Source organism: Aulostomus chinensis, chromosome 14 (assembly GCF_037954235.1).
Source record: "Aulostomus chinensis isolate RoL2024-O1b breed Wild chromosome 14, RoL_Achi_v1.0, whole genome shotgun sequence".
Lineage (NCBI taxonomy): Eukaryota > Metazoa > Chordata > Actinopteri > Syngnathiformes > Aulostomidae > Aulostomus > Aulostomus chinensis.
In genome coordinates, this window is record NC_141333.1 from 20,083,358 (window position 1) to 20,110,777 (window position 27,420).

The 27,420-nt window shown below is 44.1% G+C and overlaps 1 protein-coding gene across 1 annotated transcript; it reads right to left on the reverse strand.

The window, feature by feature from the left end:
* Positions 1–27,420, reverse strand: LOC147250084 (aquaporin-4-like). The gene is made up of 5 exons (XM_086224182.1): positions 27,344–27,420; positions 17,810–18,260; positions 15,630–15,794; positions 2,887–2,967; positions 1–1,666 (listed from the first exon to the last, which is right to left on the reverse strand). Exons 1-5 carry the CDS (start codon positions 27,376–27,378, stop codon positions 1,418–1,420), a joined length of 981 nt encoding a protein of 326 aa, XP_086080308.1. The 5' UTR covers positions 27,379–27,420; the 3' UTR covers positions 1–1,417.

Here is a 27,420-nt window from a genome sequence, read left to right on the forward strand (position 1 = left end):
AATATACGTGTGTTTTTAGATCTCTCATTCATTTCATATGGCAACATATGAAAGCCAACATATAACATATTTGAACAGTAAATATGTGCTAATATAACAATAGTAAAAGCAAGGTCAAAGTATTTCACTTATCATTTTTACTAAATTGTGTGCAAGTTTAACCAACCTAAGCTAAAACTTAGATTGTAAGTCAACATTCAAATTGAGTTACTTTACTCATTAGTTTATTGTATGTACAGTTGTCACGAGTGTGAAGATGCAGGCCCTTGGCACCATGAAGTCCTGTGTCTTTTAATTCTCCTTTCCATAAAAGGAAATGCAGACCAGGATAGCAACTTGGAACTCACATCATTTTTTCTTAAAGTATTGATGTGGAATCAAAAACATATAGTATGGTAAATGTGTTTCCAGAGTCACCTACACGTTAAGGCTGTTTCTAAAATGAACAGTGAATCTTACACTAGTCAGCTCTGGTAACTTTATAGGCTTGGTCTGATGATTGGAGTTGGTCACCTGGCCTGTTCCTCTTCAACCCTGACCATGGTTGAACAACATCTGATTGTGAACTATTAGTGTTTGAAACCGATGTTGTAGTCTGGGCTCCAGACTCACTTATGCCTCATTATCAGTGGTCCTGTTTTTAAAAGTATTAAAAATGACAGTGTCCTTTATATTTGTGATTCCAATGAGTTTGTGTTCTGTCCTTTCAAACAATTTCATTTAAAAAACAGACTATCATGACAATCTATGGTGAGTAACCACACAAGTTTGTGTGTGTATGTGTACCCTTACCTTATGAGGACCCTTAGTCCTCATGGGGACCAAAGAACAGTCCTAATGTGGCAAAATGTAATTCATGAGTTGCTGGTTAAAGTTAGAGATAAAGTCTACATTGAAACTAGGTTAAGGTAAGGGTTAAGCATCCATTTGTCCGGGTCAGGATTAGGGTTAGTGTTTGACTGTCCACTATGGATAGCAGTCAATGGGATGGGATGAAATGAAATGTCCTCACATGGACGTGTGTGTGTGTGTGTGCATGTCCGAGATTTGCCTGCCACGTATGACACGATAAGGTATGAGACAAAACTGAAGACTGTGAGTGGAATATCGTTGGAGTATAGAGTCATGGAATAGTAATTTGGAATAACACACTCAGATAGAATCCAGTACAAGGTAGAATAAATGAAATACCACAAACTTGTGATATATAACATTGCCTAATTAGCAGAAAAAAACATCTGGATATGAGCTTTTGCATGCATACATACATATCTGCTCCCTTTACATTTGAAAGAAGCTTCCGTTTATCTACCATCTCCCTCCATTTAATAGTACTGTTTGCTGTGGCAGATTACAGAAGGTCACTCTCCTTCAGTTGCTCAGCAATCTGAACATCTGTGCCAAGTTTCTTTTCTAGTCATACAGAGGACAACACATCCCCAGAGATCTCCCTCTCCCTTTCCTTCCTCTCAACTCTCTCTGCATCCATGACAGTGAAGAGAGGCTCCTGGGCTGTTACTGAATCCCCCCGGTGTTTAGGTGTGGTGAAGGGCGTCCTGATGAATGCGTCTGAGTAGCGTTTCTTCAGTTCTAGGTCTGGACAGAACAGGTATTCATATAGGGCTGCAGCCAAAGCCCCACCAAGTGTTGGACCCAGCCAGTATATCTAACACACACACAAAATGGTGACATTGTGAATTGTAATTCCACTGGACAATATGTTTGTAAACATACATTTTGTAAGTTTTGCAGGTTTTTAATCTAAAAGTTTCTAACAAGGTGCTACACCATCAAAGGTTGGGTTACCATTGTATACCTAAAAAGGTACACGTTTGTTTGTGGGCCATTGTACCTCCATTTTTTGAGTGTGCTGCGTTTTCTGAATCTTGGATTCCCGAGTAGTAAAACAGAGGAACTAAACTTCTTTGTGTATCCAAAACAAATACTGGTAAACAACTGACATATGAAAGTTTGGAAGGAATAGAAGTGCACTCTGTAGCACTCTACAATTCTACAATTTGGCAGACATTTTTGTCCAAAGCAATGTGCAACACAAGCAAGAATATAGACTGGAGGGAAAGCCTTACTAAGTATGACACAGTGCTTCAAGTTTGATTGAATTGCATGTGCTGCCATCTAGTGGCAGAAGCAGTGCCATTTTTTTCTTAATAACCACAATTGACCAGAACCAATAATTCAATATCAACAATATCTTTTCACATTCATATATTCAACATTGTTAGTGCTAAGTATTCACTAAGAACTGGATCTTAAACCTTCTGACTCATTCAAACCCTGAGGACAAAGAGGAAAAGGATCAGATTTAAGTGCCTAGGTGAACAGTTTAGTCCTTAAATGTCCCTTAAAAGTAGAAAGGGACTCTGGATCATATGGACTTTGGGAGCTCATTCAACCATCTGGGAACAAGAGAGGAGAAGAGTCTAGCGAGAGATTTCGAGCCATGCTGGGCTGGGAGCACCAGCTGTCTCTCACAGGATTCCAGGTAGGCAGGAGTTGTTCTTGTCACTGTTTTATAAGCCAGAAGAAGAGCTTTGAATTTGATTTGAGCTGCCACTGGAAGCCAGTGAAGAGACAGTAACAGCGGGGTGATGTGAACTTTGAGGTAAGTTGAAGAGCAGATGTGCTGCTGCACTCTAGATCATCTGCAGAGGTTTAAATGCTCATGCTGGGAGGCCTGCTAGGAGAGAGTTGCAGTAGTCGATGCATGAAATCACAAGGGCCTGTACCAGAAACTATGTGGCTTGTTGTGTCAGGTTGGCCTATCCCAGCTGACACTGGGCAAGAGGTGGGGTAGGTGCTGATGTTGACCAGCTGCTTTCATGTAAATAAAAATAATAATAAATAAATACATAAAGGCTGTATTACCCAGTGGTTGTCCCAGCACCATGTGATCATGGCTGGGCCAAGGGATCGGGCAGGGTTCATGCTTGCTCCAGTGTAAGGAATCTGAGGAAAGTGAGACATTCCATAGACAACAGATTGTTATAATATGATGTAATGTTATATTATAATATGATATTCAAACTGAACCAAAAAATGTGTGTTGTTTTATTTGCAAATAAGGGTACGCGTATTGGTTGAGATACAAAACTTCTTCAGAGGCATTTTGCCACAGATGGGTCAGTTTTATTTTAGAATAACTGCAAATTTATTATAAAGATACATTGACAAGAGTTAGTTATTACTTATTTTAGCATCAGTAACGCTTCATTAACTGTTATCTGTAATATTTTAAATGAACGAGTTACAGCAAAGATGGATGATAAAGGGGGGGGGGGGGCAATTTAAGGGATACATGCTCCCCACTATAGGGGTCTTGGCTCACAAAGAGCACTACTACAAGGGGGATTATGGTAAATTAATGCCTATTCAGCGGTTGTGATTCGGCACTCTTGTGTAGACTTGCTCATGATGAAAAGCAACCATGGAGAAAGATGCTAGGAGGAATTTTTCCTGGGTGTTGAAGGTTTTTTTTTTTTTATTCATATTTTTATCCATATTTACCAGAGCAAACAGTACTTTGAACCATTCATTTATTTTGCCCAATTATTTTGCTTTATTATTATGTACCAGCTGGTCGCACACTATAAGAGGGTTACATAAACACCTCTTTGTGAGCTCAACACACTTATTTTTGTAGGGCACAAAATACTTCACTGAGGAAGTTTTGCTTCAAATCTGCACAACAGACAAAGGAAATAGGACAGACGCCCTGTGCCACTGTCCAAAACTATGTTTACCTTCATTGAATCTCATGCAGACAGCGCCATCCTGCTAAAAGTAAGTGGACATACCTTCACACATAACAACTAGTTACTTCTCAATCATTGCCCGATTTTGAAATTTTTACTTTTTAAAAAGGAAAGTATGACTTTGAAGGATATGATGCGTCCTTTAGTAATGTAGAATGCTGCGCAATTGATGCGGTCATTTACACAGCCTTTTCTTTCCATCATCGTACAAACTAAAAAAGGACTCGGAGAGTGCATACCTCTGCAAAGATGGTGCATGCTGCATCTTGTTGACCCATTCAGACACAACAAAGTCCTTTCCCATTGGCACTTAATGGCACCATGACTAACAAGGCCAAAATTAAATGGGTCCTTTGTTGGTCCATATTTCACCCCTCCACATGGTCTGATGAAAATTGACCACATAATTTGGGCAAAATACTATTGCCAGACAGGAAAACAGGAAGACACCACCAAAAGTGGGACCATACTGGCTGAGTAATAAAAAGCAGAAAGAGTGTCATAGAATATGATATGTTCTTTACATCTTAAAGCATTAACACTATCACTTGTTGGGTTTGTTTGTCACTTGTTTCTTCCACTTGTGAAAGACTTTGAAAAAGATGTTAGGAAGTGGCAAGACTTGAAGATCAATTTAATAGGAGAATAAATCTCTTTAAGATGTGGCTACCGAAATGATCATCTTAATTCCAAACTACTTCTATAACACCTCCTAAAACCTTCTTTAAATAGATAATTCAATAATTTCTTCATTCATTTGGTCAAATAAAGCAAGTAGAGCAAAGAGAAAACTTTTGTATTATCCAGGAGCAGACAGGGTTCTTAATCCCCCTGACCTAGAGGTCTATCAGAGAGCAGCCCCGTCATTTTAAATTGAGCGCATAATAAGCAAAACAAAGGAAGACCCATGGATTTGACATAGAAAACAATCAATCGGTTGCAAGGCAACAGCTACTGTTAGCACTTCTTTCCAAGGACAATGTCAAATCAGCAAATTTTGTTATTAATAGTACATTAAAAGCCTGGAATAAAATAAAAAAAAACTCCATCAAGAAACAGGGCTTCCCAGGCACATAGTGATATGGAATAACCCACCAATGAACACACAGAGTACACAGCTACACCGGGAAACATGGACAAAAGGTGGAAATCAGGAGTTTTCAGATATCCTTTCAGTGAATTAAAAAGTAAATATAACCTAAAAGATACAGACTTATTTAGGTATATGCAATTGAAAAACAGGCTCTGACTTGGGAGTAACACCAGCCCTGAAATATATTGGATATTTCAGGGCGTCAAAAAGAGGTGACTGATTGGGTCGATCTACAACTTGCTGATAGGTAAGATGCAGGGTTCCTGCTGGTTCCTAGAGTTTCTAAAAGTAGAATGGGAGCCAGAGCCTTCAGCTATCAGGCTCCCCTCCTGTGGAACCGTGCCCCAGTTTCAGTCTAGGATGCAGACACCCTCTCTCCGTTTAGACTTAAGACCTCCATTTTGATAAAGCCTAAAGTTAGGTCTGGCTTAAATTAGCCCTTAGATATGCTGTTTTGTTGTGATTTGGCACTATACAAATAAAATTGAGTTGACTTGACTGACAAACCAAATCAACTAATATGTTGCAGTTGTAAGAGCTGTCTATGGTAAAAATTCAACTTTAAACTTTAACATGTTTGAAGTGCCCTCTTTATGAGCTCATCAGACAATTGTCAAGTAGATCCTGTGTTATCCAGACCAAAACTTCCATCAGCTCGACCAGTGAACCAAGCCAATGTTTTGATACACCAATGAAGGAAAACAGTGACCAGTGCCATTCTATGTGAACAATTATGGTACTAAACATCTGAGAAACAGAGTGTGGGAATATTTTGACCTCGAGAAAAAGTCTTTGGACTCACCTCCAATATTCTCTAATATTATCATCTGACTGAAGTAGCGCAGGCTCCACAGATGAGCTGAATGTCTACCCTTGTTTCCCTGCATAATATTCGTAACACTCAGCCTCAGCTAGCCCCTCACTTGAAGGTTGTAAAAGACATCATTGTTAAAATAGCAAGATGCAGCAGAGAGGCCCTGGATGCTGACCACAGCAACAGTGACCCGATTGTGAATTTGGTAAGTCACCATCACACAGAATTAAATCCTGTTTCATTGATGTCCATGTCTGGTACCTTCATTCTGCTTGTCGTGCACTGCTCAGACAAGAACGTGTAACGTTATATGCCGCAAATATAATGTTACTCGCTCTTAACAACGACAGATGCTTGACGCTGGCCATCAATATACAAAGCATTTGAATTTTTTTTACTGGCAATTAGAACTTTGTAAAAAAAAAAAAAAAAGTAAACCTTGTGGGATTGGGGGTTGGGGGGTCCTTGGGCTGGGTCGGGGCTTCCCCGTGGTATGGGGGGTCCAGGGCCCTGGGCCTTGGTGCCTGGGGTCCGTGCCGGTCTCCCGGCGCGGCCCCGTGGTGGGGGTTGCGGGCACTGGTGGGGTGTGCCAGGGCCTGCTGTGGCGGCTGGGAAATGTTTGTTTCCCCTGGACGCTGGGAGGAGGGTGGGGAGGGAGGGTTAGGAGGGGGTTGGAGAGGGAGGGGGAGGGGGGTCGGGAGGGAGGTAAGGGGGTGGAGAGGGAGGGGGAGGTGGACGGTTCGGTACCTGGGATTTGCTGCACACCCGGGGGGTCTCGCCAACATTTGGGAGGGGTGCACTTACCTCGGCCCTGTCCTTGGGCGGGCTGAGCCCTGGCGCGGTGTCTTGGGCTGCCGGCACTCCCGGACAATGGGAGGATGCGGGGGGACATAAGAGGGTTGGGGGCTGGCCTCCTTGATGCTGATCAGACTGGGTGCCCTGACCATGGGCTGCCGGCTGGGGATCCGGCAGGGAGGGCCCCGGCCCACCATGCACGGCGGGACCCCGGGGGTGGTGGACCCTCTGCCTGTATCTCCGGACAGTACCCCTTGTGCTCCGATTTGACCCCTGGACTAGGCTAGACTCCCTGTCGGCTGGTTGCAGTGGTGACGGGGTGGTCAGCGGGGCCAGTCTGGAAGTTGGCCCCCAGCAGGTCTGGCCCATGCCTCAGCCCCTCTCTGTCCCATCACACCACATCTCATGTGACACTTGGCCTTGAGGGGCTGGACCCCCCCATTTTAATCACATTGTAGACATTGAGGGCTTGGGGGAGTGCATGAGGATGTACTGGGAGACTCTGCCGTCTGCAACCAGTGGGGCTCCCATGCCCTGGGTGCCTCCCCCCATTTTAACATTCTAGTCATCCACATCATCACATCTACATTCCTACACACAACATGCATCCTGCACCCATGTTGGGATGGGGGGCAACTGGGGCGGGGAGTGGGTCCATTGCTGCCCCTTTTGCTAACTGCACCAAGCGGGCCTGGGGGCCTGACTGGTGCTCTTGGGATGGGTGGTCTGCCTCCCAGTATGATGGTTAGGCTTGGGTTGGTCGTGGGCCTTGCCGTTGTGCGGTTGATCCCTTGCTGGCGGTTTTACTTGGTCTGAGGTGCCCTGGACTGCGTCCGCATCTATGGAGTGCTCAGCCCCTGCATGGGTGGAGGAAAATTAGGATATGATTTATTTTTTTGTCAGGGGGTGGCGGTCCTGGACGCGGGTGCCTTTGTGCCCCTGGCACTCCAGGGGATGGGGGTGAGGGGCCTGTGGGTAGCTCTGTCCGGGGGCGGTGGGCCTGGTTCTTGTAGTGGGCTGTGGTTGCCCCGCCTGGGTGTGGGGTGTGGGTGGGTGTCGGCCTCACCGCTGGCGGGCCCCTTATGGGGCTCTGGCCGGATCTCGGGCTGGAGGGGCTCTATGCCCCTGGGCTCAGCTCGTGCTGCGGGGGAGGTGCCTGGTGGGGCCAGGGTCCTCTGTCTGCCTTGTCTCTCTGTGGGCTGCCTACGGGCGGAGGTTGCTGCTCCTTTGCTTTCCTGCGGGTCCTGGCATGGGTTGGGCCTGTGGCTGCTTCCTGGGGTGGGTGGCCTGGGGCTCCCTGTTTTCTGGGGGTTTCTGGGTGCCCTGGTGGCCTGGTCCTGACCTGCCTGCTATCCTGGACTGGGGGTGTGTTGTTCTGGTCCCCCACATCAGCTACAGCCAGCTACCCACAGCATCCAAGACAAACCGTAGCACACACACATACACACACAAGTGCATACACACATGCGGTGCACAACTGATCCATAATCACACACTCAGACATTTATTTTAAAATTCTATTAAACCAAATAAAGTTAAACACAAATGGCGATCGGAGGATCAGATTCCTCCTATGCAGAGTAAAACTGCTTCAGTACATCAAGGCACCAGGAACATCTATATCTATACTGCTTGCCCCAGCTGCTGAACAGGACAGGTTTCATTAAAAAAAAAAAAAAAAAAAAAAAAGAACTTTGTAAAAACTAGATTTTTTTGGAGAAAAAACCCTGACGAACTTAATAAAAAAAAATGGCCCTAAAATAAATCACTTTTGACATTAGCTGATCAGGAAGTCCATCGGTGTTGCATTGTTTTCTTTTGCCAGACTGCGTAAAGAATGTGGCCGCATGTGGAGCAGACGACCTCTGTCTGTGGTTTCAGTGATCAGATATCAAAACACATTAGGAGGCATTAAGCGTGTTCACATGTAGCTCAGTATGCTCACTTGTAATCAGACTGCTCAGGACAGAGCTTTACATCATGACTGCAGAGGGCTTGAGGATTAAAATATGCCCAACTTCAGAGTTAAATAGTTGAGTGACTTTTGAAGGAATTTTAGATTTTTTTCCATCAATTTCTGCTGAAAAACTGCTGAAACAAAACGAAGGTATTGAAAAATATGAAAAAGTAGCAATATTGTGTGATATGATAGAGCCCCTAAAAGCTGAACATTTTGATTTCTTAATGGTTTCTGTAGCTGAAAGTATTGATCTCATAACTAACATACTGGATATTTTACCTATATTTTTATTGGGCCCTCAGAGATGTACTGACCTCAGCATCTGTCCTGTTAAATCATCTGTAAATATTAGCTGGTAGAGCTATTTGGTGTAAATGCTGAATCAGCATATGAACTACATGTTATTCTACGATTTTATTTTTCTTCCTCTGTACCCCCCCCCCCCCCCGTTTTTTTTTTTTACTTCTTCTCCCACAAGTTTCAACATAGAAATTCTACTCAAATACAAAATGCTCAGAAGATTCAGGAATGGTGCCATATTACCGTAGGGACCTGTGAGGCAGGCATCACACTGCTGGCAGTTTCTAATACTACTGTTGATATTTTGGATTGTGTGAGTATGTGTCCAGCATGATAACGTGTATGTGAGCGTGTGTATTCAAGTTCAAGCCCAGTTTTCCTTGATCGGACGTAATCACATATTCACTGAGCTGTGATATCAAAGGTAGACAAAAGTTATTAAATGTGATTTAAATGTGAAAAAGATAAGATAAACCTTTAATCGTCCCACAGTGGGGAAATTTAACATCGTTACAGCAGCAAGAACAAAGTTAAAAACTTATGTGACCTGCTCTTGATTATACCAGACTCATTCTGTGTGAGTGTTGGAAAAGATCACATATTGCTAAATTTAGATTGTAATGAATTTCACTGGCGGGGGCGCGGTGGTGCAGTGGTTAGCACTGTCGCCTCGGATACGGGGTCTTTCTGGGTGAGTCTGCATGTTCTCCCTGTTCCTGTGTGGGTTCTCTCTGGTACTCCAGCTTCCTCCACAGTCCAAAGACATCAAGAGGGGACGAGGCTGATTGATACTCTAAATTGACTGTAGGTGTGACTGTGAGTGTGAATGGTTGTCTGTCTATACAGGTTGACCCTGTGTGGACTGGCGACCTGTCCAGGGTGAACCCCACCTCTCGCCCGAATGCTACTGGGATAGGCTCCACCCCCCATGACCCTTAACAGGAAAAGCGGAAGGAAATGGATGGATGGATGGCTGGATGTAGTTTCATTGGGGAGTGGGATTATGGTCCATTACTGCTTCTGTTGGAGCTGTACTGTCCCAGACTAACATATTATTTTATTCTTTCTGCATTGTACGTGTCACACCTGCCTCATCAAACAATAGTTTTTTTACGTATGCAACAAGTATGGAAGCTTTAATTGTTGATATTGTTTTTACCTTTTGTATACTTGTTCTGGATAAGAGTTCCCTTGGATGAGGGCTGGGTGTACAGAACAAGGCAAACCAAAAGCTGCAGTTAAGTAAATTCATTGTCTTCTTGCAAGGTGGCACAAAAAAAATTCCAAAATTATGCTTAAAAATGGATATTCAAAAATGAAAAACAATTAATTAATTAAAAATAAACATATATGCTTCAACTCAAGCAAACAACATAGAGCATAAGCAGACTCTCATGCCATATATGGGCAGAGCTCTTGGCAGCCTGGTGCCCATCCTCACTCTCAACTGTCATCGAGCAAAACCAACCTGAAACTGTCTAGCCAGAGCCTTTTCTGTGCTGGACCCAACCAACTCTCCCTGTACTCCCTGTATTGTAGGACTGACACACAAATTCACCTACAATCCAGGTGACTTTACTCCAAGAAAAACATTTCAAAATCTCAAGTATATCATCAACATATGTACAAGGTAAGTATTCTACATGATTTTAGCAATAGAACTCTTTGTACGAGCAACTTATGAACTCAACTCCTCAACAAACTCCCCTGTCCAAATGGTGGGTACCAATTACCTTCCCCTCACTACAAAAGCAGCCCTGCAGTCAGGTGTGACTCTTTTAAGAAGACCTGGGGCCTCATGTATCAATACTTGCTTGGATCTCATACTACAAACCTGCGGTCGCAAGAATCGCAAAAGTTGCATAAGCACAAAAAATCCGGATGTGCGAGCGCCGGAATTCACGCACGTTTCCTTGATACGTCCCAATCAGCGTGGAATTGAGCCCAGATGTCAGAGGACCGGGCCCGCCCCCGGTTACGCCCACCTATAAATACGCAAATTTATTTAAAGAGGGTCTCCGCTGTCGGCGCTCTCAAAACAATGTCAAAGAAAAAGAAGTTCACGGGGTGGAGCTGGAGGTGCTGGTAGGAGAGGTGGAGGAGAGACAGCAGATTCTGTTGGTCAGCCTGTCCAGTGGTGTCAGGATGAACATTGAACGTTGTGAGTGGATGAGAAGTGAGAGGGTGAACGAGGTGGGTTCAGAGCCACGCCCCCCACGAGATGAACACAGTGGTGGGACCTGTTATTGGCTAAAGTTCCCTTCTCATCACCAGTGTTGTTGATCATCATGTTCATACATCTGAACCTCTTCTACTGACGGAAAGAACGAGTCGCTACATGTTTGAGGTTTGATGACGACGGTAGAAAAGTGTTGGCTCCTCCTTTACTGAACATCAAAGTGATACAAAGCTCAGTTTTCCTCACTAAACCTGCGCCAGCATCACTACGTCATCAGCTTGTTTAACCATTTTCCCCCCCCTCTGAGTTAGTGTGTTTGAAAAATAACTCAGTTTACTACAAACCAAAGCTGGACCAAAATCAGAAGTTTTAGATCGGGACTACAGAGCCTAGAATTATTAAAGGTCAGCAGAGAGGAGACAACACAAATTAGTCTGAAGATATACATGTATTTGAAAAAAAGACAAAAATGATCAACATTTATATTCCCTGCCCATCTAAGCCGGCTCCCTCAGTATACAGTTGCACATATGAAATAAAGAAATAAATAAAAACAACAACACAAATGATTTCAGAACAACTGTTTCCAGTGAGGATGGAAGAAACAAAGGTGTCTCAGTGTCTCTGGTCCCCGCGAGCCTGTGTGAATGTTTGTCTCTCAAAACTGGTTATTTAACTACCAGGTAGGTTTATGGATGATCTTATCTGCGTCTAGAAGAGAGTGTTGATGGTTCCAAAGATGCCCCGGCTGGCCACACCAGGATCCTGGTCCAACGGCTGCCAACGTCTGCGGTGCGCTGGTCACTGACCATCAGGGTCAGGTTCAGATGAATTCTCTCTCTCTAAAAAAACAAACAATCGGAGATGTTGTGTGAGTCTATAAAATCAACTCAGCTCCGCCGTCTCTCCCGGCTCTACTCAGGATCCTAATGAAGACAAAATATTCAAATGCTTGTACCAGGTTTTGTTTTGTTTTTTAGAAATTTTCGGCTCTCAAGAGTACTTCTTACCGAGGTCTCAGCAAGGTATCACGCGCTCTAACCACGTCTCATTTCCAGTTAGAACATGCTGAGGACGTACGCGCCACCTGCTGGCCAGGCCGGGAATTACTCCCACAGTGAACTGTGACCTGTTGTGGGTTACACTTGCACCACTGCCAGATCTCTGAAAGATTTCCTCTCTGTTTCTAATGCATGTCTGCAATTCTAACTTCCTAAACAATGCAAGCTAAACGTAGGACTAAATTCAACACTGGGCAATCACTAAATGCAATAACTTCAATAATCGATTGGCTTAAATCTAAATTTAAAAAACATGGAAAATGGCACTAACAGGACCTCAAGGTGGAGGTCAAGTGGCGTACAGCTGCCCTCTGGAGGAGTGCCGGCCAGACAGGTGGGGGTCAGGGAGTGGGGCACCTGATGGAATTTGAGCAGCGGAGCCCCAGTCACCGCCACCCACACGCTGACTCCGAGAGAGTCTAGAGGGTCAGTGGCAACTCCATTTCTTACGCTACTTTTTGCACATGCTTTGCCACAGATGTAAAGGCAACAAATACACAGAATCAGACATTAAATAAACCAATATGTTTAATGTTTAACGGATATTGATCCGTCAGCCATGCCGCCGACGAGCAGCACCCCTGCCGGCTCCCGCGCCAGACCGCTAAGAGTCATCGAAGGACCAGCGGCATTCCGGCCAGCCCGACCCCGGCCCCAGCTCCAGCACCAGGCCGACAAGCGGCAGACGGTCTTCCAGCCCACACGGACCCAGCGGCGCAGGAGGACATTAGGGGAATAATGGGGATCGATGAGCGGCTCGACCGGCTGAAAAATGTTCTGAAACGTTTAGAGGACAAAATAAACTAGTCTGGCTACATGAATCGTGCGGTAGCTTCATTATGCTTCTTACCCATTCACATTGTGGAAATGAAATTCTGGCGCTGGCGTCCGTTTCCTTCAACTGCCCGACGTGCTGTCTCTTTAAATGTTCCTGCATCACTGAGGTGCCGCCATGACACCAAGGTCTGCTTTGCAAACTTTCCAAGTAGTCTTTTTATTCGCCGTATCCAGGCTAAAATGCTCCCAAACTTTAGAAGTTTTGGTACGCGTACCTGACGTTGACGCCGCCATTTCTGTATGTTACCGCTCAGAGACAGAGACGCTATTGCGCATGCGCGACTCTCAGTAGACATTATAAACAAGTGTGGTGCCTCACTCTGTTGGAAAAACGCGTCTGGCGACAATAGCCGACAATGGAATTTATTGTCGACTATTTCTCTTCTCGATTTTTGTCAACACCGTCGACTAATCGTTGCAGCCCAACTAATTGAGTGTTTTTTAAAAGTGCCTATAACACAGCAGTAGGCCTAAAGGTGCAGTAACGTCTGTTTAAAATATAACCAGCCTACCAGAAACCTCCAGCCGCACCGTTGTATAAACCGCAGCGTTCAAAGCAGGGGGAAAATGTAGCGGCTTATAGTCCAGAATTATAAATAATTTTATTTTAATATTTCGAGATCACAACAGTCTTACAATTTACAACAATAATTAAACAAATGAACAAACACAAATAAAATACTTTGTTCAGATATTGCGCAGTTTTGGTGTTGCTGGCCTTTCCGCACATGCCGGCTGCCTGCTGACACTTGGAGGGCTGTCAAACGTCTCTGAAGAAGGCGAATGCTGATCACCGAAACTGCACAAGGTCTGAAGAAAGAAGTTAAAAACTTTGACTTAATAAGAAGACATGATACAAGTTTTTGAGACAAATAACATCCACTTCAATCGGACACTTATAATTTCTTTTCCCAAGCCACGCAGAGCCGCAACATAAGGATGAAAGAGCCGCATGTGGCTCCGGAGCCGCGGGTTGCCGACCCCTGGTCCAGCCTCTGCGCATCGCAGATGATCTGCACATTGATGGAGTGGAAACCCTTAAGATGAACGTAAGCGTATTCCTCATGGGACGGCCCTTTTATGGCAACATTAAGTGCAGTCAATGGCTCCGATTACATAGAGAATCCGGCTATTGCTGCAAATTGTGCTTTAATATTGACCTTTTCAACCGCACCGGAAGGGAATTTAATGTACCTGTGGGAGAGGCGGATGATCAGGTCCACCACCAAGGGTATGGGGTCGACTGGCTCACCCCGGAACGGTCCGCCATCTCTCGCTGGAAGGAGCCAGTGGACAAGAGGCCGAGCGTGCTCAGCACCAGTGTCGGCCCTGGCACAGTTCGGCTCCTGGCAGTTCTGCGCTGGAACGCCACTCGCAGCTCCTCACAAATTTGCAGGAAGATGGCCCGCGGTAGCCGGAACTGGCTCATCAGCCACTCGTCAGAAGTCCTCCTGCTCCCTGAAATGTCGCTCCGTCTTATTGCACCGTTTGCCACGTCCTCCAACAGTGCAAGTGCAGCCATTGTTGAAAGTTGCACATTCAGCACAATCGCGAAGGCTCTTTTATAGCCACTTAAGTAATGCCAACAAGTGTTTGTGTTTGTGTTGATGGCTTTTTTGTGCCCCATGTGCGGTTGTCAAATAATGTCAGTTACCAAACACCGCCACAGGGTGTCGCCAACGGACCAAAGTGCAGTTAACGCAAAATCGGCTTTCCGCCAACCTCTACGGCACCTTTGGAGTTGGCGTGAAACAGAGCAAGAAACGACGAACTTTTCGCGTTGATACATTTGAACGTGAGCGTCCATCCTGGCGTACGCAAGTTTTTCTTGCGTAAACCGCGTTGATACATGAGGCCCAAGATCAGTACAGGAGGTGAGTCTGTGTGTGTTTGAATAACCATGTCAAATTCTTTTAAATGAATATGTTTCAACCTGCTATTATTTGTATGCTGTCCGATTTCTGAAACCAGACCAGACTAAGGTGTACATACTGCAACCTAAACTATGGTAATGGGGAGAATGATGAAAAATACATAAGGTGATCAGAAAATAATAAATGTATTCAGAAAAAACAAAACATCAATGTGTGGCTTGAAATATATAAGTGGGAATGGCAGCCTCTGGCTTTACCACATCATGTATGCGATTCCCTTAATTCAAATAACGGCAACTGCCATGTAAGGTATGTTTTAACTGTTACATGTACTTTATTTTGGCCGTCAATTTAAAACATATTTTTGTCTGAATAATTTAATTACACTAATTTTTCTTGAGATAGATTACTTAAAATTTTGCACTTTTTAATCGCATAATTTAAGATGCTTAATTGGGATGGACGGTTAAAAGGGCCCCAGTGATGTTTCATTAGGGAATGAATTCATGTATATTAATGTGTGAATTGTGAATATTTAAATTGCGTATTTTTGTCATGGACAAAAAACAACAAAAGCCAACATTTTTCCCTTGACTGGAGAGGCCTTGTATCTGACATACACAGATTGTCAAATGAAAATTGCTTTTTACATGTGCCACAGAGAGCTGCCACTTAAAGAGCAGAAACCTAGACCTTTCTCTTGTCTCATCAAAATCCACCACCATACCGCAGAGCATTATGTATACATGGTTAAGAAGATTTTTTTAGTTTATATTCTCCTAACATGTCTTATATGCTCTGTGTGAGAGCAGCATTTTAAAGCCATTTGTATCTGTGGTAGATTTGATACTGAACACCCAGTGCCTTTGTAATAATGGTCTATTGTAATCATGATCATTTTATATCTATCTGTCAATCTACATATATTAACAGTTATACTTACAGCAAACAGGTGGCCAGTGCACACAGACAGGCCAATTGCCAAAGCTGCAGACCCCTTGAGGTCATTACGTTTGTGGTCACAGGTTGCAAACACAGTGAAGACCAGCTGGAAGGTGATGAAGAGTTCTACCACCAGGGCATTTCCCACTGAGATGTTAACATTCACCTGTATTGAAAATACACAATGAGCAGCAAAGTACCTACTTGTTTTACAGATGGTATTATGCAGTTGTGTATATCCGTATGAAATAAGTTTAACAGAGAAGTGATTATTATTGGATAATAATAAATAATAACAGTCAAGTTTGAATGAAAGATGAATGCTTGATGACCATAATGTCCGTGTTGAGACAACACATCCAGTTAATGGCAACTGAACAGTGGTCTTTAACATAACATGGAATAACAAAAGTTGCAGTTTCTAAGGGAAATCCTACTATCAAAAATAAAAAGATACGACAATTATCAACCTTGTGGTTCACTGGTGGTTGAAGGTGCTGTTTTAAGGTAAATTCTGACATCTAGTGGATTTCCCTATGGCTGTTGTTTTTATTCTACAAAATGAACCCATCAATTTCTCAATGTACAGGCATGGCAAAATGTCTTGACTTGATAGAAGCAGGAGGTTCTTCCAGTTCCGTTCGTCATTTTTTCTGTTGCACAGCTGGCTATTGTGTCATCTTCTTCCTCAAATTTTTTCCGTGTACGTGTGAAAGCAGGCAGGTATGGACAGAACACAATAGTAGGAGAACTGTGATCCTGCCTTTGATTTTCAATGGTGAAATTTGATTTAGAATTGAAATTGTGAGAAATCTGATGAATTAATTTCAGACTCAGGCTGCCTAATACAATGATGTATACATCAGTCCATGTATTCTGCACTCCAGCATCTTTGCAATCAAAAATGCAAAATTAGCAGATATCATATCTGAAGGATCCTCCTACTAGCAAGAATGAAAGTAACGGTGTATTTTCTAGATTGGGATCAGTCACTTGAAAAGAATGATCAATAAGATAACCTCTCACAGAAGAATGAATAGCATTTCTGGAAAGAATGAAATCAACAGTAAATCCTGTAACAGTTTACAATATGGGTACATCAAAAGTTCATGCTTGTTCAACCATCAGTAATGCTTCATTAAAGACTTTTTAACAGTTAGTAATCATTTACTGCTGATGTTATGTTCACTTTACAGGTTACAGCAAGGTTAAGGAGGTTAAGATTTGGGGTTTTGTTTAGGGTGAGATGTTACTTAAGGAAGTGGTTCTCAAACTTTTTTTTAATCCAAGCATCATCTCAGAAAAAAATGAAGCACTTCAAGTAGCATGATTATGAACAAAGTTAAAAACATAGTAGCATAGTGACTCTAATCAGCTACAGAAACATATTAGCCTCATCCAGGACATACAGCTTCATCCCTATCACTTCCATAGTTATTTCAGGCTAAACACCACAAGGGTAATATTTTTTCGTCACCATTGTTGAGCTCTATGAGCCCCTCCTGCCAGACTACCTGCTATTGAGCTTGTGGTGCAGTACTTGTTTGATTGTGGTCCTGGACCGATTCAGCATTTTGTCTTGTCTTTTTGTCGTTTGGTTAAAAAAATGTTGTCTGACATACATTGGTTTCAGGGATTCAAATTGGCAGTAACTTGAGTCACAGCTCCAAACCGTCTTGCATCATTTTTGCTAACATTAGAAGGAGGAGGTGGCTCCAGCTGAATGAGCGAGTGTTTATGGACATTACCAAAAATATTACAAAAAACAAAAATTTGAAGCAAACATATTTTCCTTCCAAAGTATTGATTGTTTTGATAGCATACTTTGTTTTTACTTTTTTTTTTTTTTACTTTCCATTTTCAGAAAAATATTTTTGGCATCCTCTGGATAAAAATATTTGTGGGATGACTGGCGTGCCCTGCTGGACTTCCACAGTTTGGAGAACCACAATTTGAGAATCACTGACTTAAGGGATACACGTTCCCCACTTTACAATAAGGGTCAAAAAGAGCTTTGATAAATGGTTAAACTTAACTAATGTTTATCCAGCATGCTTAGATGTAAAACTAAGCATCGACTAGCTGTTCATTAATGTATCTTTATTGTAAAATGTTCTTCTATATCCTTATTGACTGTACGTTTTTAAAAAGTCAAGACAGATAAATGAATACTCATCTTACCATGGTGACCCCCATGCCACCTCTCACAGAGGTTGGGGTCACCCCATACAGAATGGCTGCCCCCACAATGGCTCCTACACACTGGGCTAGCAGGTAAAAGACTGCTTTGGCCAGACTAAGCTTCCTGGTCACCAACATAGCAGCTGTAACTGCCGGGTTGATATGAGCACCACTGATGTGGCTGAAGCATTGCACCAGAGTGGCGATGGTCAGGCCAAAAGAGAATGAGATGAGCACCAAGTCAGGTGAATGGTGATCCTCCTCCACAGCCCCCCAGTTGATGGTGGAACCAAGGCTGAGCAGGACAAAGAGGACCATGGCAAAGAACTCTGCCCCTACACAGCGCCAGAACTCCTGAGTCCAGATGCCCTTGAAGGCAGTCATGGCTTTATTATCAGTGCAAGAAGAATGCCAGACCTGACAGAGTGTTTGGCAGGGGAAGCAACACCTCCTGATGAGAGAGAGAGAGAGAGAGAGAGAGAGAGAGAGAGAGAGAGAGAGAGAGAAAGATGTAAAATGGGAAAACAGAGTGCTGCAGCAGGGATGGGATTCTCCACAGCTGAGGAATAGCACTCACTTCATTTCCACAAAATCCATTGATCTGGTCTCATGCACTCATTCCAGCTATTCATTCATTTATAAGCACTTTTGCGCAAACAATGGGTTTTTCCTTAAGTCTGAATTCTTGCTTGTGTTGTATGTCGCTTTGGACAAAAGTGTCGGCTAAATGAAATTGTAGAATTGTAGAATTGTATATTGGCACGGGACTAGATACTTCCAAATGAATGCAGGTAACATTTTAAATGAAGAAAAGTAATTGGGGTGGCACTGTCACCTCACAGCAAGAAGGTTCCGGGTTCGAGTCCCGGCTCGGGCAGGGGATCTTTCTGTGTGGAGTCTGCATGTTCTCCCCGTGACTGCGTAGGTTCTCTCTGGTACTCCGGCTTCCTCCCACAGTCCGAAGACATGCGACTGGGGACAAGGCTGATTGATACTCTAAATTGACCGTAGGTGTGACTGTGAGTGTGAATGGTTGTCTGTCTCCATGTGTTGGCCCTGTGATGGACTGGTGACCTGTCCAGGGTGAACCCCGCCTCTGGCCCAAAAGCCGCTGGGATAGGCTCCACCCCCCATGACCCTTAATCAGGATAAGTGGAAGAAAATGGATGGATGGATGGATGGATGGAAAAATAATTGAAAAATGTTTCTTAGCTTGTCATTTTCTTCATTCAATGACCTCCATCCACACCACTTCGCATAACTGCCAGCTGTCTCACAATTTATGACTTCTTAAATAATCAAAATCAAGCAAGTGAGCAAAATTTGAATACAGTTTTCATGTCTCCCCATTTCTCTAAATTGTCAAACATTATTGCTCCCATTAGTCCTCCCATCAAGCTGGCTCGCTCTCCCTGCCCCCCTGCCTACCAGAAGTCCACATTTTGTATTAGAAACTGTTTTCTTTCGCACCCTGCACCCATGTTGGGATGGGGGGCAGCTGGGGCGGGGAGTGGGTCCAGTGCTGCCTCCTTTGCTAACTGCATAATTGCAGGCCCGGGGGCCTGGTCGGTGCTCTTGGGGGGGGGGGGGGTGGTCCTCCTCCCAATGTAGTGGTTGGGCTTGGGTTGGTTGCGGGCCTTGGCGTTGTGCGGTGGATCGCTGGCTGGTGGTGCCCTATAGCCTGAAGCCCGCCTGCTCTGGGGGGAGGGGGAAAAACAGGGGATGGGTGGAGGGGATGGGGTTTGAGGGTTGGGGGGGGGGGGTAGCTCCGTACGGGGGCAGTGGGCCTGGTAGTTGTGGTGGGCTGTGGTTGCCCCGCCTGGGTGTGGGATGTGGGTGGGTTTCGGCATCACCGCTGGCGGACCTCTTAGGAGGCTCTGGCCGGATCTCGGGCCAGAGGGGCCCTATGCCCCTGGGCTCTGCTCATGCAGTGGGGGGGGGGGGGTGCCTGGCGGGACCGCGGTCCTCTCTCTGGCCCATCTCTCTGGCCCGTCTCTCTATGGGTTGCTTCCGGGTGGGGGTTGCTGCTCCTATGCTTTCCTGCGGGTCCTGACATGGGTTGGGCCTGTGGCTGTTTCCTGGGGGGAGGGGTGGCCTGGGGCTCCCTGTGTCCTGGGGGTTTCTGGGTGCTCTGGTGGCCTGGTCCTGACCTACCTGCTATCCTGGGCTGGGGGTGCGATGTCCTGGCCCCCCCCCCCCCCCCCCACATCAGCTACAGCCGGCTACCCACAGCATCCAAGACAAACCGTAGCACACACACATACACACACACGTGTATACACACATACACACATGCGGCGCACAACTGACCCCTAATCACACACTCAGATGTTTATTTAAAAATTATATGAAACCATATGGTAAGCCTGCACTGGAAATTCTGCAATCAATGTATTTTCTTTTTTTTCCCCTCTCTGTTATTATTGCTGTTACTTTTTCTTTGTTTGTTTGATTGTTTGATTTTTGTTTTTGTCTTTTCTGCTATTGTTGTTGTTGTTGTTGTTGTTTTTCTCTCCCCCCCCCCCGTCTTCCCTATCCTGTCCCTGTTCTCTCTTTCTATCCACTCCTGAGCCTCAGTCTGGTAGCTTTATCAATGAACCAATACCATTCCTAATAAAATTAAACAAAAATGGCGATAGGAGGAGTTTATCAGATTGCACTTTGAGACAAACTGCTCGTGAAAACAGGCTTACAAATAAAATTGCCCTGCCATGCCTTGCCTTTCTAAAATCATGGCAGACTGCATTTATGTAGCACTTTTTTCTAAATTATAGCACTTTCACACATTGAGACTTTGCTAACACTGGCATCAGGAACAACAAGTGGTTCAATTTCTTGCTTAATGCCACTTTTACGAGGTCCTCGGAGGAACTGGGGCGAGGACCCTTAGACAGCCATTCCACCATGCTCTCTGTGTTCCTGAACCCTTGGTAGGTTCAAAAGGCATGCGTTCTTTAAAACAAATGTCAAAATCAAATTTATCATGGCCAGAAGCTTTAAAAGGCTAGGAAACCACTACATAAAACTACAGCAGCCTATTACTCAGTATTAATAGAGGAAAATAAGAACAATCCCGGATTTCGCTTCAGCACTGTAACAAGACTGACAGAGCCACAGCTCTATTGAGCCGAGTATTCGCGTGCCAATGACTTCGTGAACTTTTTTAATGATAAAATTCTACTTATTAGGGATAAAATTCTTCTCCTCTTGACATCAGCTGACCCCACATCATCTATATACTCAGAAACCTCAGAGGTAGCTATAGGCCCAGACATATACCGGGATAGCTTTTCTCCCACTGACCTTTACAAAATCAGTACACAATTTCCTCCTCTTAACCATCTGCTTGTCTTCTAGACCCCATCGCAACTAAGCTGCTTAAAGACACTTTGCAACAACCCAACGTTCTTGGATATGATCAATGGGTCGCTGTTAATATCTGGTTATGTTCCACAGTCCTTTTAAGTAGAGGTAATTGAACCCCCTCTCAAAAAATTAACTCAGGATACAGACGTTTTGGCCAACTACAGACCAATATCAAATCTTCCTTTTCTCTCCAAATTTTTTAACAAAGCAGTTGCTAAACAGCTCTGTGACTTCTCCATAGCAACAGCTTATTAGAGGATTTCCTGTCAGAGTTTAAGGTTCATCATAGCACAGAAACAGCACTAGTCAAAGTTACCAATGACCTTTTACTAGCATCAGATGAGGACCTTGTCTCTGTGCTGGTCTTGTTAATCTTAGTAGCTACAGCTTTTGATACCACTGACCATCACATCCTATACAGTGACTGAAACATGTCATCGGCATAAAAGGAACAGTACTAAGCTGTTTAGGTCATATTTACTAGGTCAATCTCAGTTTGTTCATGTCACCTTCTTAAAATAATCACCGACGTATTTTTTTTAAGTTCCTCAGAAAACACAGAAAAATGGAGACAAAACATCAGAAGGAGTGGTATTCAGAAAAAAAAATTGTCAAAAAATGAGACAATTATTTTAAGAGGGTGACATAATGATGATTCCTCTGAGACCATCATCCACAAGGATCCATGCTTGTGGAACCCCTCTATTGTGACTGATAGAAGACCCAACTCGAACTTACAGGTTCACTGTTTTATTCAACTGGTGTGTATTAGACAAAACAAAACAAATTAATTGTGGTTAGTTCAGTTGAACTAGTAAGCAGCTCCTACCTCGCTTGGATCACTGACAGCAGAAAAAATGTGCTGACTACATACAGAACAATGTGAATGTAAAGATTTTAAAACCCAAAAGTTAACACAATGAAACATCTCCAAAAAATTACCCCCCACACATAAATGCACATAAGCCCATTCTCCAAAAGTATCTATAAAAGACACTTATATGCCAAGGCTTTTCAGTGAACGCATAAGGCAAGATACCTGTTTTAGACAAAACAAAACAAATAAATTGTGGTTGGTTCAGATGAACAAGTAAGCAGCTCCTGCCCCTATTAGGAAAAGAAATCAACATCAAGTCTCCATTTTTCACAAGAACCACAGAAGCTAGCCAGCTAACCATTTGTAGCGAGGACCACTGAAAAGAACAAAATAAGAGAATGGCAACTTACTGACGACCTGTGGAGTGTTACAACCAAGTTTCTCCACTCACACAAGATCCTGGTGGACATAGTAAGGAGCCCCGGCTCTCCAAGGCAGGGAGGAGGCGAAGGCGGCACAGAGAGAGGGGGCAGAAGCGAGGCTGTAGGGCCAGTGTGCTAGCCAGGCTACGGAGGCAGCCACTCCAACCATTGATTCCTGGACTTTTTCTCACAAATGCCAGCTAACATATTGGACAAGGTTGTCCCTGCTTTTAATCCCTGCATATGCCCCCCTCAGGAAAACTGCTCCCACCATCACAAAGACTGTCAAAACCTGGCCCAATGGTATGTCTCAGCAGCTGCAGGACTGCTTTGACAGGACCAGCTGGGACATCTTTGAACGTCAGGACCTGGAGGTGTTCCCGGACAGTGTGCTGCATTATATTAAGAACTGCATAGACACTGTCATAATGAACATACACATCTGGGTTTACACTAGGGGTCTCAAACTGATCCAGTAAAAGGCCGTGTGGCTGCAGGTTTTCATTCCAACCAAGCAAAAGCAACGCCTGATCCAGCAAATGAGCTGTGAGGACGCAGCTTAGTTGATTTAAGTAGAATCAGGTGTTGCTTTTGTTCGGTTGGAATGAAAACCTGCAGCCATAAGGCCCTTTACTGGACCAGTTTGAGACCCCTGGTCAACACCAACCAGGAGCCCTGGATGACTTGGGAGGTCTAGTGGCTGTTAAAGGTGAGGAACACTGCCTAAGGTCTGGCAACAGGGCTCTGTATCGCATGGCCCGAGCTAACCTGAAGAGAGGCATCGTAGAGGCCAAATCAGACTACAGGAAGAGGATCGAGGACCACCTGGACAGTAACAACAGCAAGCAGGTGTGGCAAGGAGTCCAGCATCTCACCAACCACAGGGCCAACTTTGGAGCAGCAGAAGGTGACGCCTCGCTGGCAGAGGAGCTGAACCTCTTCTTTGCCCGCTTTGAGGAAAAGCCACCAGAGACAGCTACACTACACCCCATGGTCCACAGCAGCATAACCCTCACAGAAGAGGAGCACGAGGTGAGGTGCATGCTGTGGGCCATCAACCTGAGGAAGGCTGCTGGACCCGGTGGTGTCTCTCGACACGTGCTGAAGGACTGCGCGGATCAGCTGCTTCCTTGGGATTTTTCAACCAGTCCCTGGCCCAGTCATTGGTCCTACCCTGCCTAAGAAATGCCACATTTCAAGCCTCAACAACTACCAGCCATTAACACTCACTCCAGTGATGATGAAATGCTTTACAAAACTGATCCGGAGTCACATGACGTCACTCCCTCCCAAAGGTTTTGACCCACACCAGTTTGCTTATAGAGCAAACAGATCTACAGAAGATGCAGTAGCCACAGCCCTCCATGCTGCCCAGGTCCCACCTGGAGAAGCAGTGGAGCAACAGGCGGATACTCTTTGTGGACTACAGCTCTGCATTCAACACCATCCTCCCCCACAAACTGGTGGACAACCTGGAGGACCTGGGACTTCCACATTCTACCCATATGTAAAGAAAACAGTTTCCTGTCTGATCGCAGTCAGAGGGTTAGAGTAGGCACATCCACAGCCCTCAGCCCCAGTTCTGGCTCCCCACAGGGCTGCATCCTGAGCCCCCTGCTTTACACCTTCTCCATGCACAACTGCCCCCCTGCCCACCATGGCAACACCATCGTCATCTCTGGGGGGGGGGGGGGGGGGGGGTCATACTACAGGGACAAGCTGAAGCAACTGACAGCATGGTGCTGATAGAATAACCTGCACCTCAACACCTCAAAGATCAAAGAGCTCATAATAGACTACAGGAGGAAGAAAACGGACATTCTACCACTAATCATCAGCGGGGACTGTGTGGAGAGGGTGGCGTACTCAGGGTCACTGGAGCCTATCTCAGCAGCCTTTGGGTGAGAGGCGGGGTTCACCCTGGACAGGCTGTCAGTCCATCGCAGGACCAACACATATAGAGAAACAACCATTCACACTCACAGTCACACCTACAGTCAATTTAGAGTATCAATCAGCCTCGTCCCCTCTTGATGTCTTTGGACTGTGGGAGGAAGCTGGAGTACCAGAGAGAACCCACACAGGCACAAGGAGAACATGGAGACTCCACACAGAAAGATCCCGTGCCGGAGGCAGGGGTCATACCCAGAACCTTCTTGTTGTGTGGTGGACAGTGCTGACCACTGCACCACCATACTGCCCCTTGTTTTTTCATATTATTTATTATATTTAGTTGTTTTATCTTATTTTTAGCTATTTTTAGCTGTATGAATGATGGACTGAATGGCATTTTAACTTTTTTTACATGTTACAATAACAATTAAGTTCTATTCTATTCTATTTTCCATTAGAAACAGAGAGGAAATCTTTCAGAGCGCCAGCAGTGGTGCAAGCTGATGACGTAGTGATGCTCGCGCAGGTTTAGTGAGGAAAACTGAGCTTTGTATCACTTTGATGTTCAGTAAAGGAGGAGCCAACACTTTTCTACCGTCGTCATCAAACCTCAAACATGTAGCGACTCGTTCTTTCCGTCAGTAGAAGAGGTTCAGATGTATGAACATGATGATCAACAACACTGGTGATGAGAAGGGAACTTTAGCCAATAACAGGTCCCACCACTGTGTTCATCTCGTGGGGGGCGTGGCTCTGAACCCACCTCGTTCACCCCCTCACTTCTCATCCACTCACAACGTTCAATGTTCATCCTGACACCACTGGACAGGCTGACCAAGAGAATCTGCTGTCTCTCCTCCACCTCTCCTACCAGCACCTTTTTCTTTGTTTTGCGAGTGCGGACAGCGGAGACCCTCTTTAAATAAATTTGCGTATTTATAGGTGGGAGTAACGGGGGCGGACCCGGTCACTCCGACATCTGGGCTCAATTCCACGCTGATTGGGACGTATCAAGGAAACGTGCGTGGATTCCGGCGCTCGCACAGATTGAGACATCCCGAGTTTTTTGTGCGTAGAACTTTCACGATTCTTGCGACTGCAGTTTTTTAGTATGAGATCCACGCACGTATTGATACATGAGGCCCCTGAAGAGGTTCAAGCTACCAATCTCAGTATCATTATTAGTACTAGTAGTATTTATATCATTATTCTCAATACTGTACTGACATTAACATTAACATTGTGTTGCACATAATTGCTCATATTATGCTGAAACTGATTGCTTGAGTAACCTGTAGATTTTATTCTTGGTAACTAGTTGTTGTTAATGTTTGCCATAGGTGACATCTGTGCGTTCATCCCCTCTTTATCTCTGTCCCTCTCTTTCCCTCTCTATATCTGTCTTCCTCCATTATCTGTCTTTGTCTCTGCCCCCCCTCTCCTGCTCTCTCCCCCCCCCCCCCCCCAACCGGTCAAAGCAGAAGGCGGTTTCCACTGAGCCTGGTTCTGCCCCACATTCCTGTCTGTTAAAAGGAAGGTTTTCGTCGCTGCTGTTGTAAGATGTGCTGCTGATGGAGAATTGTTGGGTGTAGATTAACTGAAGGATTTTGGTGCTAAACCTGGTCTACTAGTAAAGTGTTGTGAGATAACTTTTGTGGTGATTTGGTGCTATAGAAATAAAACTGACTTGACTTGACTTATGGGAGTTAAGATGCTTTTGTAAAATTTGAATTTGGGGATATAGAATTTCATTTCATCAAGTGCTACATGGTGCATAAATCTATGCATTCTTTTCAAAAAATTATCAACTTGTTAATGTATTCAACATACAAAGAATAAACATAAAAGAATGGGGAGCATTTAAAATGAATTCTGCATGAAGCAATTTAGCTTTTTGCAATGTTACCACACTGGTCATCACAGGACACATCTTTACTTCTTCCAAAGATTTTACAACCATTCGTGTAAGAAAAATTGACATTGTATCACTGCATATGTCTGTAACACATGCTGCTGTCTGTTTTTCATCATACGTTTTTGAGTCCTTATTGAACATTATAGTGCCTCACAATGTCCTTTTGATTCAACTCGAGGCTGATCACAAGCCCAAGAATTTCATACAATAACTGTGAGGGGCCCTTGTCAGTTCAGTTGTGCATGCATGAAAGCAGAAATATAATGCTTGTATTTGTTTGTACCTGACCTACAATATTTTTTTTCTCTGTTACATCATTGCTTGTAAACTTTATTTATTCCTTTATTTACCTTATATTAATTGTTAAATGTGTCTAAATAATCACGAGCATTATTCTATATTCTATCACAGTTTTATTTTTTTTAGATGTGAAAATTTGATCCAGTATCGTTGATCTGATCATCAATTTTTTTTTCAAATTTTACTGTATATCTTCACGATATATTGTTTTACTGTATGATCAAATGCATTTTTCGTTTTAGCCATTACTTAATATTAAATAGCAATTAATTAATATTTATAGTTCTTAAAATCATGCATACAAATCATATGGTCATGAATAACATTGAATTTACTTCGATTCTGAGCCATTAAAGTTAAGTATCATTGTAATAGCCTGGACCTGTATGACAGCCTCTGCTGCCCTCTATAGAAGTAGTATAGGCTCATAGTGGTTCTGGAATTATTAACAGTAAGCTTAGTTATCAGGTCAATACTAATCAGTTGATTCGTTCTCACTATTACAGACGTGTGTTGAGAAAATACTGTATCTAAAGATCAAACTCCAGTAATAACCTCTAATGTTCAAGCACAGGGATTGTAGAATGGAAAACAAAATGTTTGTTTTTTCATGAAGAGAATAGTCACAACTTAATGCATTTTGTTTTCCATTCCACATGAACAAGGGGCACCGCACACATCACTACATGGACTTTTAAACAGCAAAATGGCGCTATATATTGTATTTCTATTGGAAAGAGCGTGTTATAGAAACTAAATGTTGAAAACAATAGTTTCATTAATCCGAACCACATCCCCGGTCCTGCTCTAAAGCAGCTTACCTCAAGCGCTCCTGAACCCCGCCGTCCTCCGTCATGACTCTAAGAGCACACGCGCTGTTCCTGGCTTTTATAGCGGG

Coding starts and splice junctions, on each gene's coding strand:
- LOC147250084 (XM_086224182.1), bottom strand. CDS start 27,378: ATGACGGAGGACGGCGGGGTTCAGGAGCGCTTGAG. Junction 18,261..27,343: donor GGGGTTCAGGAGCGCTTGAG/GTAAGCTGCTTT, acceptor CTCTCTCATCAG/GAGGTGTTGCTTCCCCTGCC. Junction 15,795..17,809: donor GTGGCATGGGGGTCACCATG/GTAAGATGAGTA, acceptor TTTTCAATACAG/GTGAATGTTAACATCTCAGT.